This window comes from Cannabis sativa, chromosome 7 (assembly GCF_029168945.1).
Source record: "Cannabis sativa cultivar Pink pepper isolate KNU-18-1 chromosome 7, ASM2916894v1, whole genome shotgun sequence".
Lineage (NCBI taxonomy): Eukaryota > Viridiplantae > Streptophyta > Magnoliopsida > Rosales > Cannabaceae > Cannabis > Cannabis sativa.
Window position 1 is genome coordinate 41,466,845 of NC_083607.1, and position 19,201 is coordinate 41,486,045.

Sequence of the window (19,201 nt, forward strand, 5' to 3'; positions counted from 1 at the left end):
CTCTCTATCTCATCTTTCAATTGGCAACATTCATCGGTCGTATGCCTAATATCTTTATGAAATTTAAAATATTTGTTAGGATCTCTTTTGCTCCTCGAATTCCTCATAGGCTTGGGTTTGCTGAAGGCTACCTTTTGCTCACGTGCAAGGTAAATATTTTCCCAAGTTTTATTAAGCTCGGTATAAATAGTATACACTGGCACATATTTGTCATGCTTTTTTTGTTTCTTTCTATCCTTCGACAGTTCCCTTATTCCATCCTTTCTTTTTGGACCAGAAGCCCCCGAGTTATCAATTCTCATGGAAGCAGTCCCTGTTGAAACATTGCTGGGTTTACCTCTCTAGCTTGATTTTAACAAGTTCATTTCTTTTCGGGCTTCTTCCTTCGGGACAAACACCTGAGCCGTATCATTGAACTCAGTGATGTTTCTTACCGGACGTCCTTGTAAATCATCCCACAACTCGCCCCGGCGGTTAATGGATCAGTGGAGATCCCTGCCTGAAGGGTTGTAAGTTGCATGCTGTTATCAAAGTTTCTAACCCTAGCAGTAGCCATGCTAAAACGACTTAAGTACGCCTTAAGTGTTTTGTCAAGCTGCTGCTTTATATTGGTTAGTGAGGCCACCTCAGGTCACCTATCTGTTGGGTTTTATGTCCTAAATAAAACTCATTTCAATATAATCAGATTTACTTATTAATATAGATCAGAAATAACATTTAATGTTGCATGGTTCACATGATTTACTTCATGATTATATGTACATAATGTATAGATTCATCTGAAACCCTTTTCACATACTTGATCCTGTTTATTGTGCCGTCAACACATTGGAAAGTAAACATGACTATGTGAATAAAGTTTCCTAGATTTATCAGACACATGGTTTTACTGATATGATAATCTACAACAAGAGTTTACTTGTATTTGGAGAAATACTATGTTCTTTCCAGAACATTGGTTAAAGTAAAGCTCAGGTTGGATGCATGGAGTATGCATCGGAAGGGACCGATATTGAACTTTGACTTAGATTTAATTAAACTTACCGTAAAATCTATTCAAGTCAATATCGCCTAGTTGATCCTAGATCAAATGATCTTAATCCTGTTATGATTAGGTTCAATCTTGAAAGGCTATTCGTGTTCTTTGATTTGTTAGTTAAGCCTACTTTTAGGTCAGGGTGATACGTACATTTTGGGAACACGGTAGTGTAATTGAGTGGGAGCGCTAGCATAAACATGGAATCTATAGCTTCTATCTGGCGAATAGTAAGCAAAGGATGATCTCCTTCGAGCTTGACCAAACCAAAATAAATGGTGGAGATCTCATTTCACATAAGCTGAAATATCATTTATACGGGGTCAAGTGTTTTAAGGATAAAATACATAGTAGGGTGTTACGGTAATTTAATCCCTTTACTGTGTAGATCATTCATATAGAGGATAATTGATCACATTAGGATTATAACAATGGATAACTAATGATGTGTCTATATGGTGGAACATATAGAGCATTCTATATACTGAGAGTGCAATTCTAAGTTCTATGCGTGGATTCAACGAAGAATTAATAAGTTAGTGAATTTTAGTGCTAAATTCTTGATCTACTTATTGGAAGCTCGGTTATATAGACCCATGGTCCCCCCACTAGTTGAGATAATATTGCTTGTAAGACTCGTGTAATTGGTTTTGATTAATCAATTATAATTCTCAAATTAGACTATGTCTATTTGTGAATTTTTCACTAAGTAAGGGCGAAATTGTAAAGAAAGAGTTTATAGGGGCATATTTGTTAATTATGATACTTTGTATGGTTCAATTAATAAATATGATAAATGACAATATTATTTAATAATTATTTATAGTTATTAAATAGTTAGAATTTGCATTTAAATGGTTGAATTAGGAAATTGACATTTTTGAGAAAATCAGATACAAAAGGTATTAAAATTGCAAAATTGCAAAAAGCAAGGCCCAATCCACTAAGTGTATGGCCGGCCACCTATGTGTGTATTTTAAGTTGATTTTTTCATTATTTTAATGCCATATAATTCAAATCTAACCCTAGTGGAATGCTATAAATAGATAGTGAAGGCTTCAGAAAAATTAGACTTTTTCCTAACACTTTTCTTCTGACACTTTCTGAATCAGAAAAAAAACTGAGCCTTCTCTCTCCCTATCTGGCTGACCACTCCCTCTCTTCTTCTTCAATATTTCGAAATCCTTAGTGATTAGAGTAGTGCCCACACACATCAAGCAATACCTCAATCATAGTGAGGAAGATCGTGAAGAAAGATCATCAGCAAAGGAGTTTCAGCATCTAAGATTCAGAGAAAGAGATCCAGGTTCAGATATTGATAATGCTCTGCTATAGAAAGGAATCAAGGGCTAGATATCTGAACGGAAGGAGTCATATTATTCCGCTGCACCCAATGTAAGGTTTCTTAAACTTTATATGTGTTTAATTTATCGTTTTAGAAAGTTCTTATTTAGGATGTTAATAAACATACTTGTGAGTAGATCTAAGATCCTGGTAAAATAATTTCCAACAACTGGCCTCAGAGCCATGGTAATTGATTTACTTGCAAGAAATTTGGACTTTAAAACGATTGTTTGTATGTTCTTTGGATGGTATCATGTTGTATTGAGTGTTATTTGATGATTGATTGATGTTTGTAAATTTTCGTGAAAAATAATTGTGATTTTGTTTCTGGAATTATTTTTATTGGATAGTATGGGAAAAATTAAGCAAGTTAGCCTTTTACAGAACTCAATTTCGATTTTATTTGAATTAGTTATGAATTTTTGAAGATTTGAAAAAATCGGGGCTGTGCTGAAATTTTCCTGCGATCGCGAAACTGTCCGTACAGTTCACAATTTTTTTGTTTTTCTTCGATTTTTCATGCTTTTTCATGGAATTAACTTCCGATTTTTGGTATAGTTCTGTATTTATACTATTACTATTCCTAATTCAATTCTAATTATCATTTTGAATTAATTTAATATTTTTTAAATTTAATTCAAGATATTAGTGTAATTTGAATTTGAATAGAATTAGTATCTATCTTCTTGCTTAAAAATCTATCTTATTTTAAAATTTGATTATATCTTATCTTATTTTAAATTTAAAAATAAGATATTTATAATCATGTAATTTTTAAATGATATAAGATATTTTGCTAATTTTTTAAATTTTGTTATTTTATTTATTTAAATTACATTTAAAATTTGAAAAAGATATTTATTTATCTTTTCTAATTTTTTATTTAATTTTTATTTATAATATAACATTTAAAATTTAAAAGTAGTTAGCAAATTTTTGAAATGATATTTAGGTTGGTTGAAACCTAATTTTTTAAAAATTGTAGGTTTAATTTTAAATTTAAATTTTTTTAAAAATTTTCGAATTTTTCAATTTTTTTTTTTTTTAAATTTTCGATTTTTTTTTATTATTTAATTAATTATTTTCGAAATTAAATAAATCTTACATCCAACTATCCAACTAACCTTGTTGCAGGAGTATGTGTTTTAGCTTGTTTGTAAGTTTTCAAAACCTATTATTACTTGATTGCAAATAGCCATGGTTACTTTTTGCCAGATCTAATGATCTGATGGCTCCCTTGGTCAAGATAATAATTTGTAACAGGTATATTTACAATCTTCTTTCATCTGTGTATGACCTAGCAACATGATAGGACCCATCCAAAGTGTGCCTGTGTGAGCCTATGTGTTTAATTTGATTATAGATACATATAGGTTGTTGTTGCTAAAATAAATTATCATAGTTCTTGATAGAATTTATTTAGGCCCATTTAGTTATTGGGCTTATTCAATTAATAACAGTTGTTCTTATTAAGGTTAAATTCCTCTCTTTTGGGCCTTGTGTGAGAGTTGGGAGCCATAGAAGTGGGTACGACATACTGAACCCAGCACCCCCTCACATGAACCACCCCAATTGTGAAGGCCCATTTGCCTGATTTGAACAACTGTACTAGGTTAATTACACTAGTTTAACCTAATAAAATTGATTAGCAACATAATTAATTTCATTTATTTTGAAATTAATTTAAGAAAATTATAGTTTAAAATTTTTTTTATTCTAAGCTAAACTATATGCATTTTCTTGTATTTAATTAAATATAGAATTATAACCATCTAGATTCTTTCTGGAACTTAATTTAAATTTTTCATTAAATATTCTTATTTAAGTTGATATTTAGTTATCTACAACTAACCAACTTAAATCTGAATATCTTTTGAATTTCAAATTTCAAAATTAAGTTGAGGAATTTTAGGCATTGGTTATTAAGATTCTTTAGATATTTTTTAAGTTAATATCTTTTCAAATATTAACTTAAAATGGAATATTTTCAAATTAAGTGGTTACAACTTAATTTTTGATATTTAATTAAATTTAAATTTGAAAAATATTTAAGTTCTAGATTTTTTCTAATACAACTTAAATTAGATATTTTTTTTCAAATTTTGTGGAAAAGATACTTAGTCAAATAAGATATTTTCTAGATAGTTATTTCTAGAATACTTATTATTTCTAATATCAAATAGGAAAATATTATACATTGTGAAATTAATTATTTAAATAATTAATTTTAGTACAATTTATTTTAAGTATATTTTTTCCTAGTATTAAACTAGAGATTAATAATTAAGCCTTCTCTACACTTAATTATTTATTTCTTGAATTTAATACATTTAATTAATTTGAAAATTAAATATCTAAGTTGATTTTTATCATCATACTTAAATATTTCTTTTTCATGACATTTAATTAAATAGAAAATTATTTTTAGTTGAAATTTATTTTTTCAACTAAATTTAAATAATTTTCAAAATGTATTTTTTCTTTATTTTATTAATCAATTTTCGAAATTGCATTTCTTAAATGCTAGAATTTCGAATTTTATCTTGAAAAATAGATTAAGTTGTAAATTAATTATTTATTTTAATTAATTCTTGGATCAACTTAAATCAATGATTTTTTCATTTATTGATTAATTTAAAATAAATTGAATTAAAGTATATTATTAGAAATTGAATTAATTAGTCAAAGGAAAATCTAGATAGATGATATTTTTGCTTGAAGTATTTTTCTAGTGTATTTAATTAAATAGAAAATTAATATTTAAGTTGATTTTCATCATCATACTTAAATATTTGAAATTTTTCTTATATATTTAATTAAATAGGAAAATTATATTTTTTGTTGTAAATTAATTTTATTAATTAATTTTGGGCCAACATTAAATTAGAATAATTTTTCCAGGATTAATTTTTTATTTTAACATGCATTTTCGAAAATTGTATTCTTAAATACTCTAATTTTTCGAAATGCAATATATATTTATAAAAAAATTAATTTGAGTTGTAAATTAATTTATATTAATTTTGTAACAACTTAAATTGAATATTTTTCTAAATATTTATTAGAAATTATTACTAAGATGGAAATAATTCATGTTATTTTCATATCCATCTAAGTAAAATTTATAAATATTAAATTAAAATTTATATTTAGAATTTTTCATTCTAAATTGGAAATTTTAAATAAATATATATTTAAAATAAATAAATTAAATAGAGAGAATCAAAGAAAATACAACTCACTTTAAATAATGAGCTTGATTATTATTAAGATATTCGATCTCCATTGTTGGTCTTACAAAAGTTAAATGTTTTCAATATAACCTCGAGACGCTAGACTTCGTCTCCCTATGGATGGTTATTCGTTGAACGCATTTAACACCGTAAGATTTCATTTGATAAGTGTTTTGTGAGTTTTCGTCTCTATTTAGACTCTCCCCTACGGTGACTACTTAGAGATAAACTCATAAAACAGGAAACAATGGTGGAAGCTCATAAAATGAGAATAACCTTGACTCTCGCCTACCGGGACAACGTTGGATTCTTATTTTGATCGAATAAAAGGTTGCTAGAATGGTTTCTATTTTAGAAGAGCTGACAACTCTATTCAATAAATGATGCTTTGACTCTCGCCTACCGGGACACTGTATCAGTTTGTTGAAAACCTTGGAAATTATTTAGGATTGTATGTTTTAGTATTTTCACTAGTCATTCCTACTTGCTATATGTTTATAATTTCTGAATTGTGTATGAATTTATATTGAACCATGTTATTTTCTGTTATTAAGTTGTAGTTTAATTTCGAATCTTCATTGTTGGTCTAACATGTTTGTTTTTCTAATGAGATAAATCCCTAATGGATTTTCACCATTAGACATACATAATAGTGTAAGATCTCGAAAGATAAATATTGTATATGCAACATCTAGCTGTTCATCAATTGATGACACCTTAGACTAGTATTTTTACAATATGAAACAAGAAGATTACATAAATAAGATTACTTTGTCTTTCGCTAATCGAAGCATCGTTGGATTCTTATTTATAAATGAAATTATCCTAATTCCTCTTAGCTTATTCATTTCGAATTAGCTTTAAAAACATATCATTGGATGATTGGTCTATAAATCATTTCATGTCATTCTATATTTTCTCTTAAGAAATTAAATGACGCATATGATTATAATCCCGAAATTCTATTCCCAATTGATATAAAACCTCAATCTTAGAAATCTCCTACTTGTATGGGAAAATCTGACTTAGAGTTTGTATTAGTAGTGGTGGTCCAAGATAGAATTACTCATAATATTTGGTATAAATTTAAGTCTTTGACTTTAATTTTAGAATCCAAACAGAAATTTTCTTATATTTCTAATTCCAGAATACAATACAGTTACACTTTCTCAAGTGTTTAATATCCATCTTCTATTAATGGATTAAAACTGTATGGAATATGAGTTAGGTATTCTGTGACCAGGATCCACTTGCAGTATTCTAAGAACTCTTTGATGTAACTAAACCTATGTCATCAATAGACACTACCACATTTTTTTTTAATCTATGGCATTTGTATCTTGTTCATAGTGGATTTGACAAGATCAATCTCTGCAAAGAGTTAATATGCCTATATCCACTGAAAGTAGTTCATCTCATTCGCAGATGGATGTACATTCAGGGGTGGATATGTGTTTTTCGTTGTATTCTTAAAACGATAACTCTAGATTATACCTTTTAGCAAAGAAATTAATGAAATGTTTGAAAAATTTCATTAATTTCTAGCAATGGTTAAAACCATTAAGGTAAGTGGTTAAAGATCTTGCGAACTGATAGGGGTGGAGAAATAGTTAGTAGATATGCAGTTCAAAGATCATTAAATTGATTTTTGAATTATATCCAAACTTACCTCCCCAGAAATTTCGAGTTGCATGATGATGATTAGTTACTAGTCGTTGCCTAATTCCTTCTATGGTAATACAATTTCAGAATGATGTAATGGTTGTATACTTAATGTAAATCATTACTAGATTCATGGATGACCTAATCAAAATCTTAAGAAAAGCTAGAACTATTAACCATGGTTTGTTAAGCTATTCTAAGTGATTAGGGGTGGACTATCCCATTGTCAATAGATAAGAAAGTGTTTGTTCAAACAAATACTACTTTTCTAGGATAATGACTAAGTCTGAAAACAAGTAGCAAATAAAGGAGATATTTTTCTTGATTCCAAAAGTGTTCTATCATCTTATATAACATATGATGATCCCACTGCCTCTGTTGTCTTGTCACAACCGAAGAGATCAATACCATTTAGTTTTCTTAGACATAATTCACGGTGCCTTGTCGTAGTGGGAGAGTTTCTAGGAACTCACCTTCTTATAACTTGAAAGACACTAGTGATTAAAATCCATTATGAGTTTAAACAAGTAATGGATTGTCAAGATAAGAAACTAAGAAGAAAGCCAATAGAACTATGGTTTAATCCATTCACATGGAATAACCTAAAGTTTTCTATTACAAGGACATAAAAGGAAATTTTAGTTAATAAGTCTATTCTATGGACTTAACAAACTTCCTGTTCCTAGTATTATAGGTTTGAGTTTATCTAAACCTATGGCTTGTGGTAAACCTGGTAATTACTTACTCTAATGCAAGCAACTTACTTTAGTAAGATGCTGAAGCATTTTCTTTCTAATGGCAATCTATAGAAGCTTCACAACTTCTTAGGTATAGATTTTATTTATCTAAGGAAAAGTCTTAACTATTCCAGAAAAGATAAAGCCATGAAAGAATTTCTTATATCAACAGTGAGAGGTCTTAGATATGCTTTTGTATACCTTAGACCAGACACCTGCTGTTGAGTGGGAGTAATGAGTAGGTATCAGATTAATCCAGGAGAAGAACATTGGAAGACAATCAAGTAAATCCTAAGATTAAGAAGAGGAACTATATGTTAGTCTATAAGGGTATGTTTAAAACTCTTAGACTACACCATATCAGATTTCGAAATTTGCATATGTGCTAGTAAATATTTATGATAAGATGGTGGTTACTCTGGGGGTGGAATAGTGATTTTGGAGAAGTGTAAAAACCTATCTGAAGTCTCTAGGTCTACCAGAGAGGGACTGAATGTTAAGGTTGCAGGAAAGGTACTTATTCAGTCTAAGGAAAGTTCTATACATTTTTGGCATCATTCCAAATTGCCTTAAACTACTAGTGTTAATTTCCTGATTAACCAAATGTAGTTGCCAAAGATATATAATCCAGTATCCCAAGAGAGTAGACATATAGAGAGGAATTTCACATTATCAATGATTTTGTGATTAAGGAAGAGTAATAGTGGAGAAAAAGTTGTGGTTAATTCAACCTTTCAGATCCTATTACGAGGAGTTTACTACTACTACACTTGATTTGTATATCAAGGTGTTGAGATTATTTGAAACGCACTTTTTTGTTTTATATCAGTGCAAGTGGGAGTTTGTTGGGTTTTATGCCCTAAATAAAACTCATTTCAATATAATCAGATTTACTTATTAATATAGATCAGAAATAACATTTAATGTTGCATGGTTCACATGATTTATTTCATGATTATATGTACATAATGTATAGATTCATCTGAAACCCTTTTCACATACTTGATCCTGTTTATTGTGCAGTCAACACATTGGAAAGTAAACATGACTATGTGAATAAAGTTTCCTAGATTTATCAGACACAGGGTTTTACTGATATGATAATCTACAACAGAGTTTACTTGCATTTGGAGAAGTGCTATGTTCTTTCCAGAGCATTGGTTAATAATTATTTATTAATTATGATAATCTACAACAGAGTTTATAGGGGCATATTTGTTAATTATGATACTTTGTATGGTTCAATTAATAAATATGATAAATGACAATATTATTTAATAATTATTTATAGTTATTAAATAGTTAGAATTTGCATTTAAATGGTTGAATTAGGAAATTGGCATTTTTGAGATAATCAGATACAAAAGGTGTTAAAATTGCAAAATTGTAAAAAAGCAAGGCCCAATCCACTAAGTGTATGGCCGGCCACCTATGTGTGTATTTTAAGTTGATTTTTTCATTATTTTAATGCCATATAATTCAAATCTAACCCTAGTGGAATGCTATAAATAGATAGTGAAGGCTTCAGAAAAATTAGACTTTTTCCTAACACTTTTCTTCTGACACTTTCTGAATCAGAAAAAAAACTGAGCCTTCTCTCTCCCTATCTGGCTGACCACTCCCTCTCTTCTTCTTCAATATTTCGAAATCCTTAGTGATTAGAGTAGTGCCCACACACATCAAGCAATACCTCAATCATAGTGAGGAAGATCGTGAAGAAAGATCATCAGCAAAGGAGTTTCAGCATCTAAGATTCAGAGAAAGAGATCCAGGTTCAGATATTGATAATGCTCTGCTACAGAAAGGAATCAAGGGCTAGATATCTGAACGGAAGGAGTCATATTATTCCGCTGCACCCAATGTAAGGTTTCTTAAACTTTATATGTGTTTAATTTATCGTTTTAGAAAGTTCTTATTTAGGATGTTAATAAACATACTTGTGAGTAGATCTAAGATCCTGGTAAAATAATTTCCAACACTATCCCTAGCAGCTTGAAATTGCTTCTTGATATCCCTGGACAGCTACTCCTAGGAAATTATTGAATGACGAGCAAACTTGTTAAACCAGCTACTCGCTGCTCCAACAAGCGAGGTGGGGAACAAAATACAGCATAAATTGTTTGTCACGTTACTTGCTCGCATTATCGTGTTAAAGTTATTAAAATATGAGACCAGATCTGTGGTTCCGTCATAGGACGAGACATGCGGGTTTTTGAATCTCGAAGAAAAGGGGGTATTCATAATATCTGGGTGATACGACTCAAGCTCCTCATTAGAGTTGTGTCAAGATGATTTCCCTAATTCCCCCACTTGATATCTCCTAAACTTGTCCTCCAGCTCGTTTATTCGTAATTGGATTGGATCTTCTTGCTTTGGACCAAGCTGTTGGCGAAGGTCACGTTTTTTCTGATTCAAGTGCTCTCACATATCTAGTTGGGAGTAATTGCTGGTAGATTTCGTCTTACTTATAGACCGCGTCCTACTCATAGACTTTGTCTTTAAGTGGCTCGCTAATTTACTTGTTTCCGTACTTTCTCGATCATTAGTTCGTTGAGTACTTTCTCCTCTTCGAGTTGATCAGCTATGGGTTCTATCGAAGTCACACTTGCTCTTCACGCTCTGTTCTGTCCTCTCGAGAGAGGTTTTTCGTATTTCCCCCCATCAGGGTATGTACAAGTCCTCGCTCTATGGGTTTTGGAAGAACGTTGGTGATTCCTAGCAGGTGATCTCTGTTCTCCCGGTTAAGTTCCAAGATCTTCCTCATTTCCATGATGGATTTCTTGTTCACCAATTTCCGGTTGCCTCCTTTCTGGCTGTTCATCTTGATTCTCAGAGGATGTCTCATTTTCCCCGGGTTGTTCTTCATGGGCCTTTTCCTGTCTCCTAGTTCGTGAGCCACAAGGTCTCCCTTGTGGTCTTCTCACTTCAGGTTCAGGTTAATTTTGAGCTTTCGTCCCCTGCACCACCCTGGCCGAGACTGCCTCTCGTTCTAACTCAACGTTTCGACACTACGCCTCTTCCAGACGGCATCTCAGGCGGCGGCTTTCTGTTTCATAAGTTCTTTCTCCCACAGATTGGGCACCTCCACGGTTGAGCTTTTCATCCCTCATCCCTGGATTCTGACCATTCCCACGCTGAGCTCTCCTTGAGTGCGTTGTTCGCGTAATAGGACCAACATTGGGTTGAGTTCTCCGGGCACACGTGGTCCGAGCACTGGGGCCATCCTCAGGTTGATCCCTTCTGGAACGGGTGGTCCTTCTTGACTGCGGATTGGTAGATCTTCTAGAGCCCATGGGCTCTTTTCCAAAACGATGGTTAGTTTCCTCATGTGGGGTGTTAATATTCTCTGGATCTTCAGCCATAAAGGAGAATGTTTTTTTAGAAGAAGGGAGGGCTTTTTCTGAGATTTTTTTTTACAGAGACTCTCAATGAAAGCCCCAAACTGTTAACGTTGATTTTTGTTAACCAAATTTGAGCCTCACGATGATAATTCAACACCGAAAAAATAAAAGCTATAGAAAAATTATATGTGAACACAGGGTTTTTTACGAGGTTTTCCAGTTAAAATTCTGCATAGTCCACGAGTCAATCTTATTCAGATTTCTGAGTATTTTTTTAGGGTCTCTTTCATAAGAGTTTTTTCCTCCCTTTTTTGAGATTGCTTACCACTATTTATAATTGCATAGTGACAGTTAATTACAAAGCTGACCAAAATATGATTACGGTTATTATCCCTAAAATCGTGGGATCTGATTACATATCACAAAATGTAAACGCGGTGTATAATTTTCAAAATCATATAGCTGTGATTTTCTCGCTTTTAATGAGTCAAAAATATCGTGTATTAAACACGTCTTTAATTGTTGAATCTGGAGATGTCTCGATAGAATCTTGATTGTAGTGATCCCAATGGCGAGCTCGAACCATTCTTCTTTTCGAGGTCGACAAGATATGTCTTATGTCGATCGCGGGTATACAGAAATCTTCTGACTTTCTAGGGTTATGAGCCTCGCTCCTGTTAGTTGGATGAAACTATAGGAAGTTTCCTCGTAGCGAGATTGTCATCTCGCATTCTTGTTCTTCGAGCTGATCCGACTTTTACAGTTAGTTTTCTTATTGCAAGATAGGGTATTTTTTACTTTTCTCCGGTGCCTCGCTATTCTCCTTCTGGCTTTCTTTAGGAGATGCGGCCCTCACCATGAATGATCCTTTACTGATAATTGGGGATTTGAACGGTACACTTCAAGATTCTGAATGTCTAAATTATGTCAATTCTAGTAACTCATCTCGGTATGCTTTTGATCTGCGGCGTATGGTGAATAGAGTGGGTCTTGTGGACCTAGGATATCAAGGTCCGGGTTTCACTTGGGTTAAGGGATCTAGCCGTAGTATGAATACTGGAAGAAACTACATCAAAAGGGCAAGACTTGATAGAGGACTGGCCACGACAGATTGGAGAATTCAGTTCCCCAATGCTATAGTAGAACACCTTTCGGCCGCAGTCTCCGATCATAGGCCGATCCTACTCGATACTACTGGTGGAATTCGATGTCGAAGCAGGCTTTTCAAGTATGAAAATATGTGGGCTCGGGACAAACGTTGCTTTTGGGTGGTCAAAGAGGCTTGGGCTAAGCGCCTTCACCATAATCCTCTTGTTAATTTCCACAGAAAAGTCAAGCAAACAAGCCAGAAACTCAACTACTGGAATAAGACACAATTCAGAAATATACAAAATCAAGTTTCCCTAAAAAGAGCAGCCCTGCAAGAAGTGGAGAACCGACACCAAGACGATCTTCTCGCCATCGATTTGGCAAAAAATGATCTAAACGAAGCTCTCCTTAGGGAAGAGATTCACTGGAAGCAGAAATCAAGGGTTCAGTGGCTGCAATGTGATATCTAAGCTTGCTCATATATGAATGTGATATTATTTAAGATTATGCTCAGTGGGAGTTTGTACTTGGAATGTTCTATCAAGTTGACACATATTTGTGGTTTGATTCTCCAGATAACGTATGGACTTAAATTTTGAGTATTCTAATGTATTTTTTTTTATTTTTTTTTTTTTGATATTGAGGTTTAAGTATAAGGTTAGAAAGAATTGATAAAAGGAGGATGACCAGCATACTAAGATTACATATAATTTCCATGCTAAACATGATTGATTACGTGGAGATAGGCATGATTGATCTAACAATTGAACCATAAAATAGTAATTTTGACCACTGGCTTTGATTTCTTTTATCCAATTTCGATGTTTCAGTGTATCACTTATAATACAAAATTAGTTTCGAACTCTTAAAATTAGATTTTTAAGAATCGGATCAATGTGGTTAGATGTTGGGGTCATGGCCCTAATATTTTCAGAATTCCCTTGTCAGGAGAATTTATGGGATGTCTTTTGTGAAATTCGTCCTGGTTTGTTTTAGGGTATTGTTTCTTTTAATAATTGAATGAAAGAAAAAAAAATCTTAATCAATTTTATGATGGAGGCTGATATTAGTGCAATAAGCAAGTGAGCTCGTTATGAAGCGAAAATCTCACCTACTGAACACAAGTACAATGCAGTCTCTTCTTGCCTTGTTTACATCTTACACAGGCCTTAGTTCCATAAGTTTTTCCTTTTCCTTTTTAAATGAAATGATTCTCTTCGCTAAAACTATTATAATACAAAATCACCTCCAACGCCCATCATGGTATATTTCTAATGAAGAATCTAGTCAAAATTCCTACTGCACATGCCAATGGATGTATAGGTGCATGTTCATAGGACACAAACCTTCCAAACTTACTGAAAGTTTCTATGCTTCTCATCCACGACTACACTCTTTTTATTCCAAAAAATAAAAATAATATATAGTTTAATATTTTCCACAAGTATGAAGAAAAACAGAAATTTTTATATACTTAAAAGTTGCTTTGCTTCAATTTTTTTTTCATAAAAGCATTCCTACACACACTTTTCGTGAATTTCATACGATTTCTTTAAACAACTAAAATTAGGTAAATAAATTTTTATAATAATTGGTAAGAAAATCATAACCACTACTATCGCGTAAAGCATATTTGGAGTCTCTTGTAGACTATAGAGAGGGAGACACTAGTTTCATTTTTCCTATATATATTTGTGATTTAATAAGCTAGTTAAAGCTCTATTCTCTTACGCAAGTTGTTCATTATCTCATAATGTCGACATTTAATTCAATTATCTTATATTTGTCACTCTCTCACTGTCTCACTTCAGTTACTATCTTCGTTTTGCCTTTTTATGTCGTCATTTTCATCCTTTACTTTTCTTAACATCTTAACATAAATACACATCGAAGAAAACTTCCATTTCTTGTCCACTCTAGCAATCTCTATCTCTTATATCTTTTTCTTCTCTGACTCTCTCTCTATCTTTCTAAACATGAAGATAATGACACTCTTTGGTTGTATTCTTCTTCTTGTTCTTCCTCTTCTAGTTTCTGGGGATTCAACTTGCAATGGAACTAGTTTAGACAATACTCGTGATAAAGCCAAAGCTTTACAATTCAAATTAGTAGCAATAACTTCAATTCTCATAGCAAGCGCTTTAGGCGTTTGTATCCCAATCTTGGGCAAGAAAATACCAACTCTACGTCCTGAAAATGATATCTTTTTCATGATCAAAGCTTTCGCAGCCGGAGTGATTCTAGCAACTGGTTTCATCCACATTCTGCCTGATGCATTCGATAGCCTGACCAGTCCTTGCCTCGAGAAAAATCCGTGGGGTAATTTCCCCTTTGCAGGCTTCGTGGCCATGGTTTCAGCAATGGGGACGATGATGGTGGACACTTTCGCAACAAATTATTACGAAAGAGCTCATTTTAACAAGGCGCTTCCAGTGAAGGAGGACGCTCATGTTCATGAAGTGGCCCATGAGGGCCATGTTCACGTTCACACCCATGCTACTCATGGCCATGCCCATGGTTCCGCCTTTGTCTCCGACGACTTATCCACCGCTGATCTTGTTCGACACCGGGTAATATCTCAGGTAACATTTTCTTCTGCTTCTTTCACTTGTCTCGTAATATTTCCCCTGTATTTCTCTGTTTTTTCTTTTTTTCTTCTTTCTCTTCTTAATGTTTTACTATTTACATTATTTAAAATTACATAATAAAATGCGAATTTATGGAGCAAATTGTTCAAGAGTCATCTGGATAGTAGAACATCTAATCTAAGCATAATATTTATTGATAGAACCCATTAGTGAAATTAGATATTAATGTAGTTTCGTTTTCAAGTATGGAACTTTTTCTTATTCATTCGTACGAAGAGAAAACGACTCAGTTATGTGTGACGAAAATATTTATGATGCTTTATTATTAGATTCACAAGTTTAGTATATTTACAATTTTTTATAGGCTTAGAAAATATTATTATCAGTTCTTTCATTATTGACTTGTAATATTGACCTTTGTTTCAGAATAGGATTCTTTCACAACTTTATTAAAATTAAATATTTAGACTAAGAATAATATGACCTTGTCATCTAATTATTTTTTCCTATTAACAAGTAACACAAATCTCAGAAGAATATCTTTACATGATCATAACAATTTCTTTTTTCTGAAAAAAATAAAATAAAGTAAAACAATATACGTTAAATTTTTCATTTCTTTTTAAATGTTGTGCAGGTTTTGGAGCTTGGGATTGTGGTTCATTCAATAATTATAGGTATATCATTAGGTGCCTCATATAGTCCCAATACAATTAAACCTCTTGTGGCAGCTCTAACTTTCCATCAATTTTTCGAAGGCATGGGTCTTGGTGGCTGTATTTCTCAGGTACTTTCAAGCTTGTTTGTGCATCTAGTTTTTCCTTTTTCCTGTTCTATTATTTATTTTTATTTTTATTTTTGGTGTATATTCCAATAAAGTATTAATTAGATTAATAGGTCTAGATATATTTGTAATAAACTGGGGGCCATTCTTTTGTAATTACATAAAAAGAAAAATGCACAACATGTCATTCATGTGTGAGTGGAGTATATAGATTTGTTTTGATTCTCCACTGTCTATTGCTCTCCTTTCTTGTACCATTGATTTTACTGTGAACCTAAGAATTTTTCAAAGTCAACTTTTACTTTAGGTTCAATTTGTACGTCCAAGAAAAATATTCAATTAATCTTTTCACAAAAAAATGTGTTTTTTGAATTCTTTTTGTTATACTAGGGAAATGAGTTAAATGTTAACTACATTTTTGTTAAGTGCCTTTTAGTTTTCAGTCAGGGAGACAACAGTAGGCCCTGGTTAAATGATTAGAAAGAAAATTCAATTACTTATTTTATTTTTTATTTTTGAGGGGCGATAAAATACAATATACAGCACAAAAAAACTTACTCTCAAATATTACAAAATTTATTCATTTTAATTTTTAACTACTGATATAATGGTACAGCGTTATTTTATAATTATAATTAAACTACACATTTTTCTATATAGAAAAATTAAGCATTATTTGAAAATATATAAATAAAACTTCAATTTTTAATTTTATATTGAAAATCAGTGGCTCAACTGATCCCTGAAGAGGCTCCATAATAGGTACCCAAATATTTAAATTTTATAATAAAAGTGGTCTACTGTTCATTATGTACAAGTAAGAATATGCAAAAAAGAATCTAAACACTGTAAACAGTACAGAGTAAAAGTGTATAAAGATTAAAGAATAGTTTATATAATTTTCAGGCCAAATTCAAATCAAAGGCCATTGCAACGATGGTACTCTTCTTCTCACTAACCACACCAACTGGAATCGGAATCGGAATGGGCATATCAAGTGTGTATAATGAAAATGGGCCAACTGCTCTAATGGTTGAAGGCATTTTCAACTCTGCTTCAGCTGGGATCTTAATTTATATGGCACTCGTTGACCTTTTAGCTGCTGATTTTACAAGCCCACGAATGAAATGCAATATTAGGCTACAGCTTGGGGCCCATCTTTCACTACTTCTGGGCTCAGGTTGCATGTCTTTATTGGCCAAATGGGCCTAAATTAGTACTCATTAATGCTGCTGACTTTATTATCTCTTTACCTTCTTCCTTGGGTCTCCATGTTGATGTTTTCTTTGTCTATTTCTTTTGGTTCAATCCCTATTGACTTCTCTTACTTCTCTTTTTTATTCCTTTCTTTTAATTACAAGTGTAATTTGTCTTTTTGATAATAACATCAACCATTAACTTGAGGGAACAGTGGTTTTGAAGACAAGGATGTCAAGTTAGTCCAATTAACCTAAACACATCCCAATTATCATATTTGTATTATTTATATTTAAAGTGCTATTTATTATTATATAGAAAGATTATTATTAAGTACTTATTATTCGTGTTTTTGAAAGAAGAACATGGGTAATTTCAACATCAAACTTCAATCATCACAGACCCAGTTGTAGGCCAAATGAAGATAATGGTCCGAGTTTATTAAAGAGGTCAGTGTTGGGTTTTATGCCCTAAATAAAACTCATTTCAATATAATCAGATTTACTTATTAATATTGATCAGAAATAACATTTAATGTTGCATGGTTCACATGATTTATTTCATGATTATATGTACATAATGTATGAATTCATCTGAAACCCTTTTCACATACTTGATCCTGTTTATTGTGCTGTCAACACATTGGAAAGTAAACATGACTATGTGAATAAAGTTTCCTAGATTTATAAGACATAGGGTTTTACTGATATGATAATCTACAACAGAGTTTACTTGCATTTGGAGAAGTGCTATGTTCTTTCCAGAGCATTGGTTAAAGTAAAGCTCAGGTTGGATGCATGGAGTATGCATCGGAAGGGACCGATATTGAACTTTGACTTAGATTTATTAAACTTACCGTAATATCTATTCAAGTCAATATCGCCTAGTTGATCCTAGATCAAATGTTCTTAATCCTGTTATGATTAGGCACAATCTTGAAAGGCTATTCGTGTTCTTTGATTTGTTAGTTAAGCCTACTTTTAGGTCAAGGTGATACGTACATTTTGGGAACACGGTAGTGCAATTGAGTGGGAGCGCTAGCATAAACATGGAATCTATAGCTTCTATCTGGCGAATAGTAAGCAAAGGATGATCTCCTTCTAGCTTGACCAAACGAACATAAATGGTGGAGTACTCATTTCACATAAGCTGAAATATCATTTATACGGGGTCAAGTGTTTTAAGGAATAAATACATTGTAGGGTGTAACGGTAATTTAATTCCTTTACAGTGTAGATCATTCATATAGAGGATCATTGATCACATTAGGATTATAACAATGGATAACTAATGATGTGTCTATATGGTGGAACATATAGAGCATTCTATATACTGAGAGTGCAATTCTAAGTTCTATGCGTGGATTCAACGAAGAATTAATAAGTCAGTGAATTTTAGCCCTAAATTCTTGATCTACTTATTGGAAGCTCGGTTATATAGACCCATGGTCCCCCCACTAGTTGAGATAATATTGCTTGTAAGACTCGTGTAATTGGTTTTGATTAATCAATTATAATTCTCAAATTAGACTATGTCTATTTGTGAATTTTTCACTAAGTAAGGGCGAAATTGTAAAGAAAGAGTTTATAGGGGCATATTTGTTAATTATGATACTTTGTATGGTTCAATTAATAAATATGATAAATGACAATATTATTTAATAATTATTTATAGTTATTAAATAGTTAGAATTGGCATTTAAATGTTTGAATTAGGAAATTGGCATTTTTGAGAAAATCAGATACAAAAGGTGTTAAAATTGCAAAATTGCAAAAACAAGGCCCAATCCACTAAGTGTATGGCCGGCCACCTTTGTAGCTGTTTTAAGTTGATTTTTTCATTATTTTAATGCCATATAATTCAAATCTAACCCTAGTGGAATGCTATAAATAGATAGTGAAGGCTTCAGGAAAATTTACACTTTTCTTCTCACTTCTTCTGAATTAGAAAAACTGAGCCTTCTCTCTCCCTATCTTTAGCTACCACTTCTTCTTTCTTCTTCCTTTGAATTTCAAAATCCTTAGTGATTAGAGTAGTGCCCACACACATCAAGTGATACCTCAATCATAGTGAGGAAGATCGTGAAGAAAGATCATCAGCAAAGGAGTTTCAGCATCAAAGATTCAGAGAAAGAGATCCAGGTTCAGATATTGATAATGCTCTGCTATAGAAAGGAATCAAGGGCTAGAT

The 19,201-nt window shown here is 32.2% G+C and overlaps 2 protein-coding genes across 2 annotated transcripts; both read left to right on the forward strand.

Annotated features, from left to right (window-relative positions):
* Positions 1 to 12,210: 12,210 nt before the first annotated feature.
* On the forward strand, positions 12,211 to 12,912 carry LOC115696507 (uncharacterized). The gene has a single exon (XM_030623406.1). It carries the CDS (start codon positions 12,211 to 12,213, stop codon positions 12,910 to 12,912), a length of 702 nt encoding a protein of 233 aa, XP_030479266.1.
* Positions 12,913 to 14,130: 1,218 nt separating this feature from the next.
* On the forward strand, positions 14,131 to 17,232 carry LOC115696861 (zinc transporter 8). The gene is made up of 3 exons (XM_030623745.2): positions 14,131 to 15,024; positions 15,668 to 15,817; positions 16,721 to 17,232. Exons 1-3 carry the CDS (start codon positions 14,419 to 14,421, stop codon positions 17,024 to 17,026), a joined length of 1,062 nt encoding a protein of 353 aa, XP_030479605.1. The 5' UTR covers positions 14,131 to 14,418; the 3' UTR covers positions 17,027 to 17,232.
* The last annotated feature ends 1,969 nt before the right edge of the window (positions 17,233 to 19,201 follow it).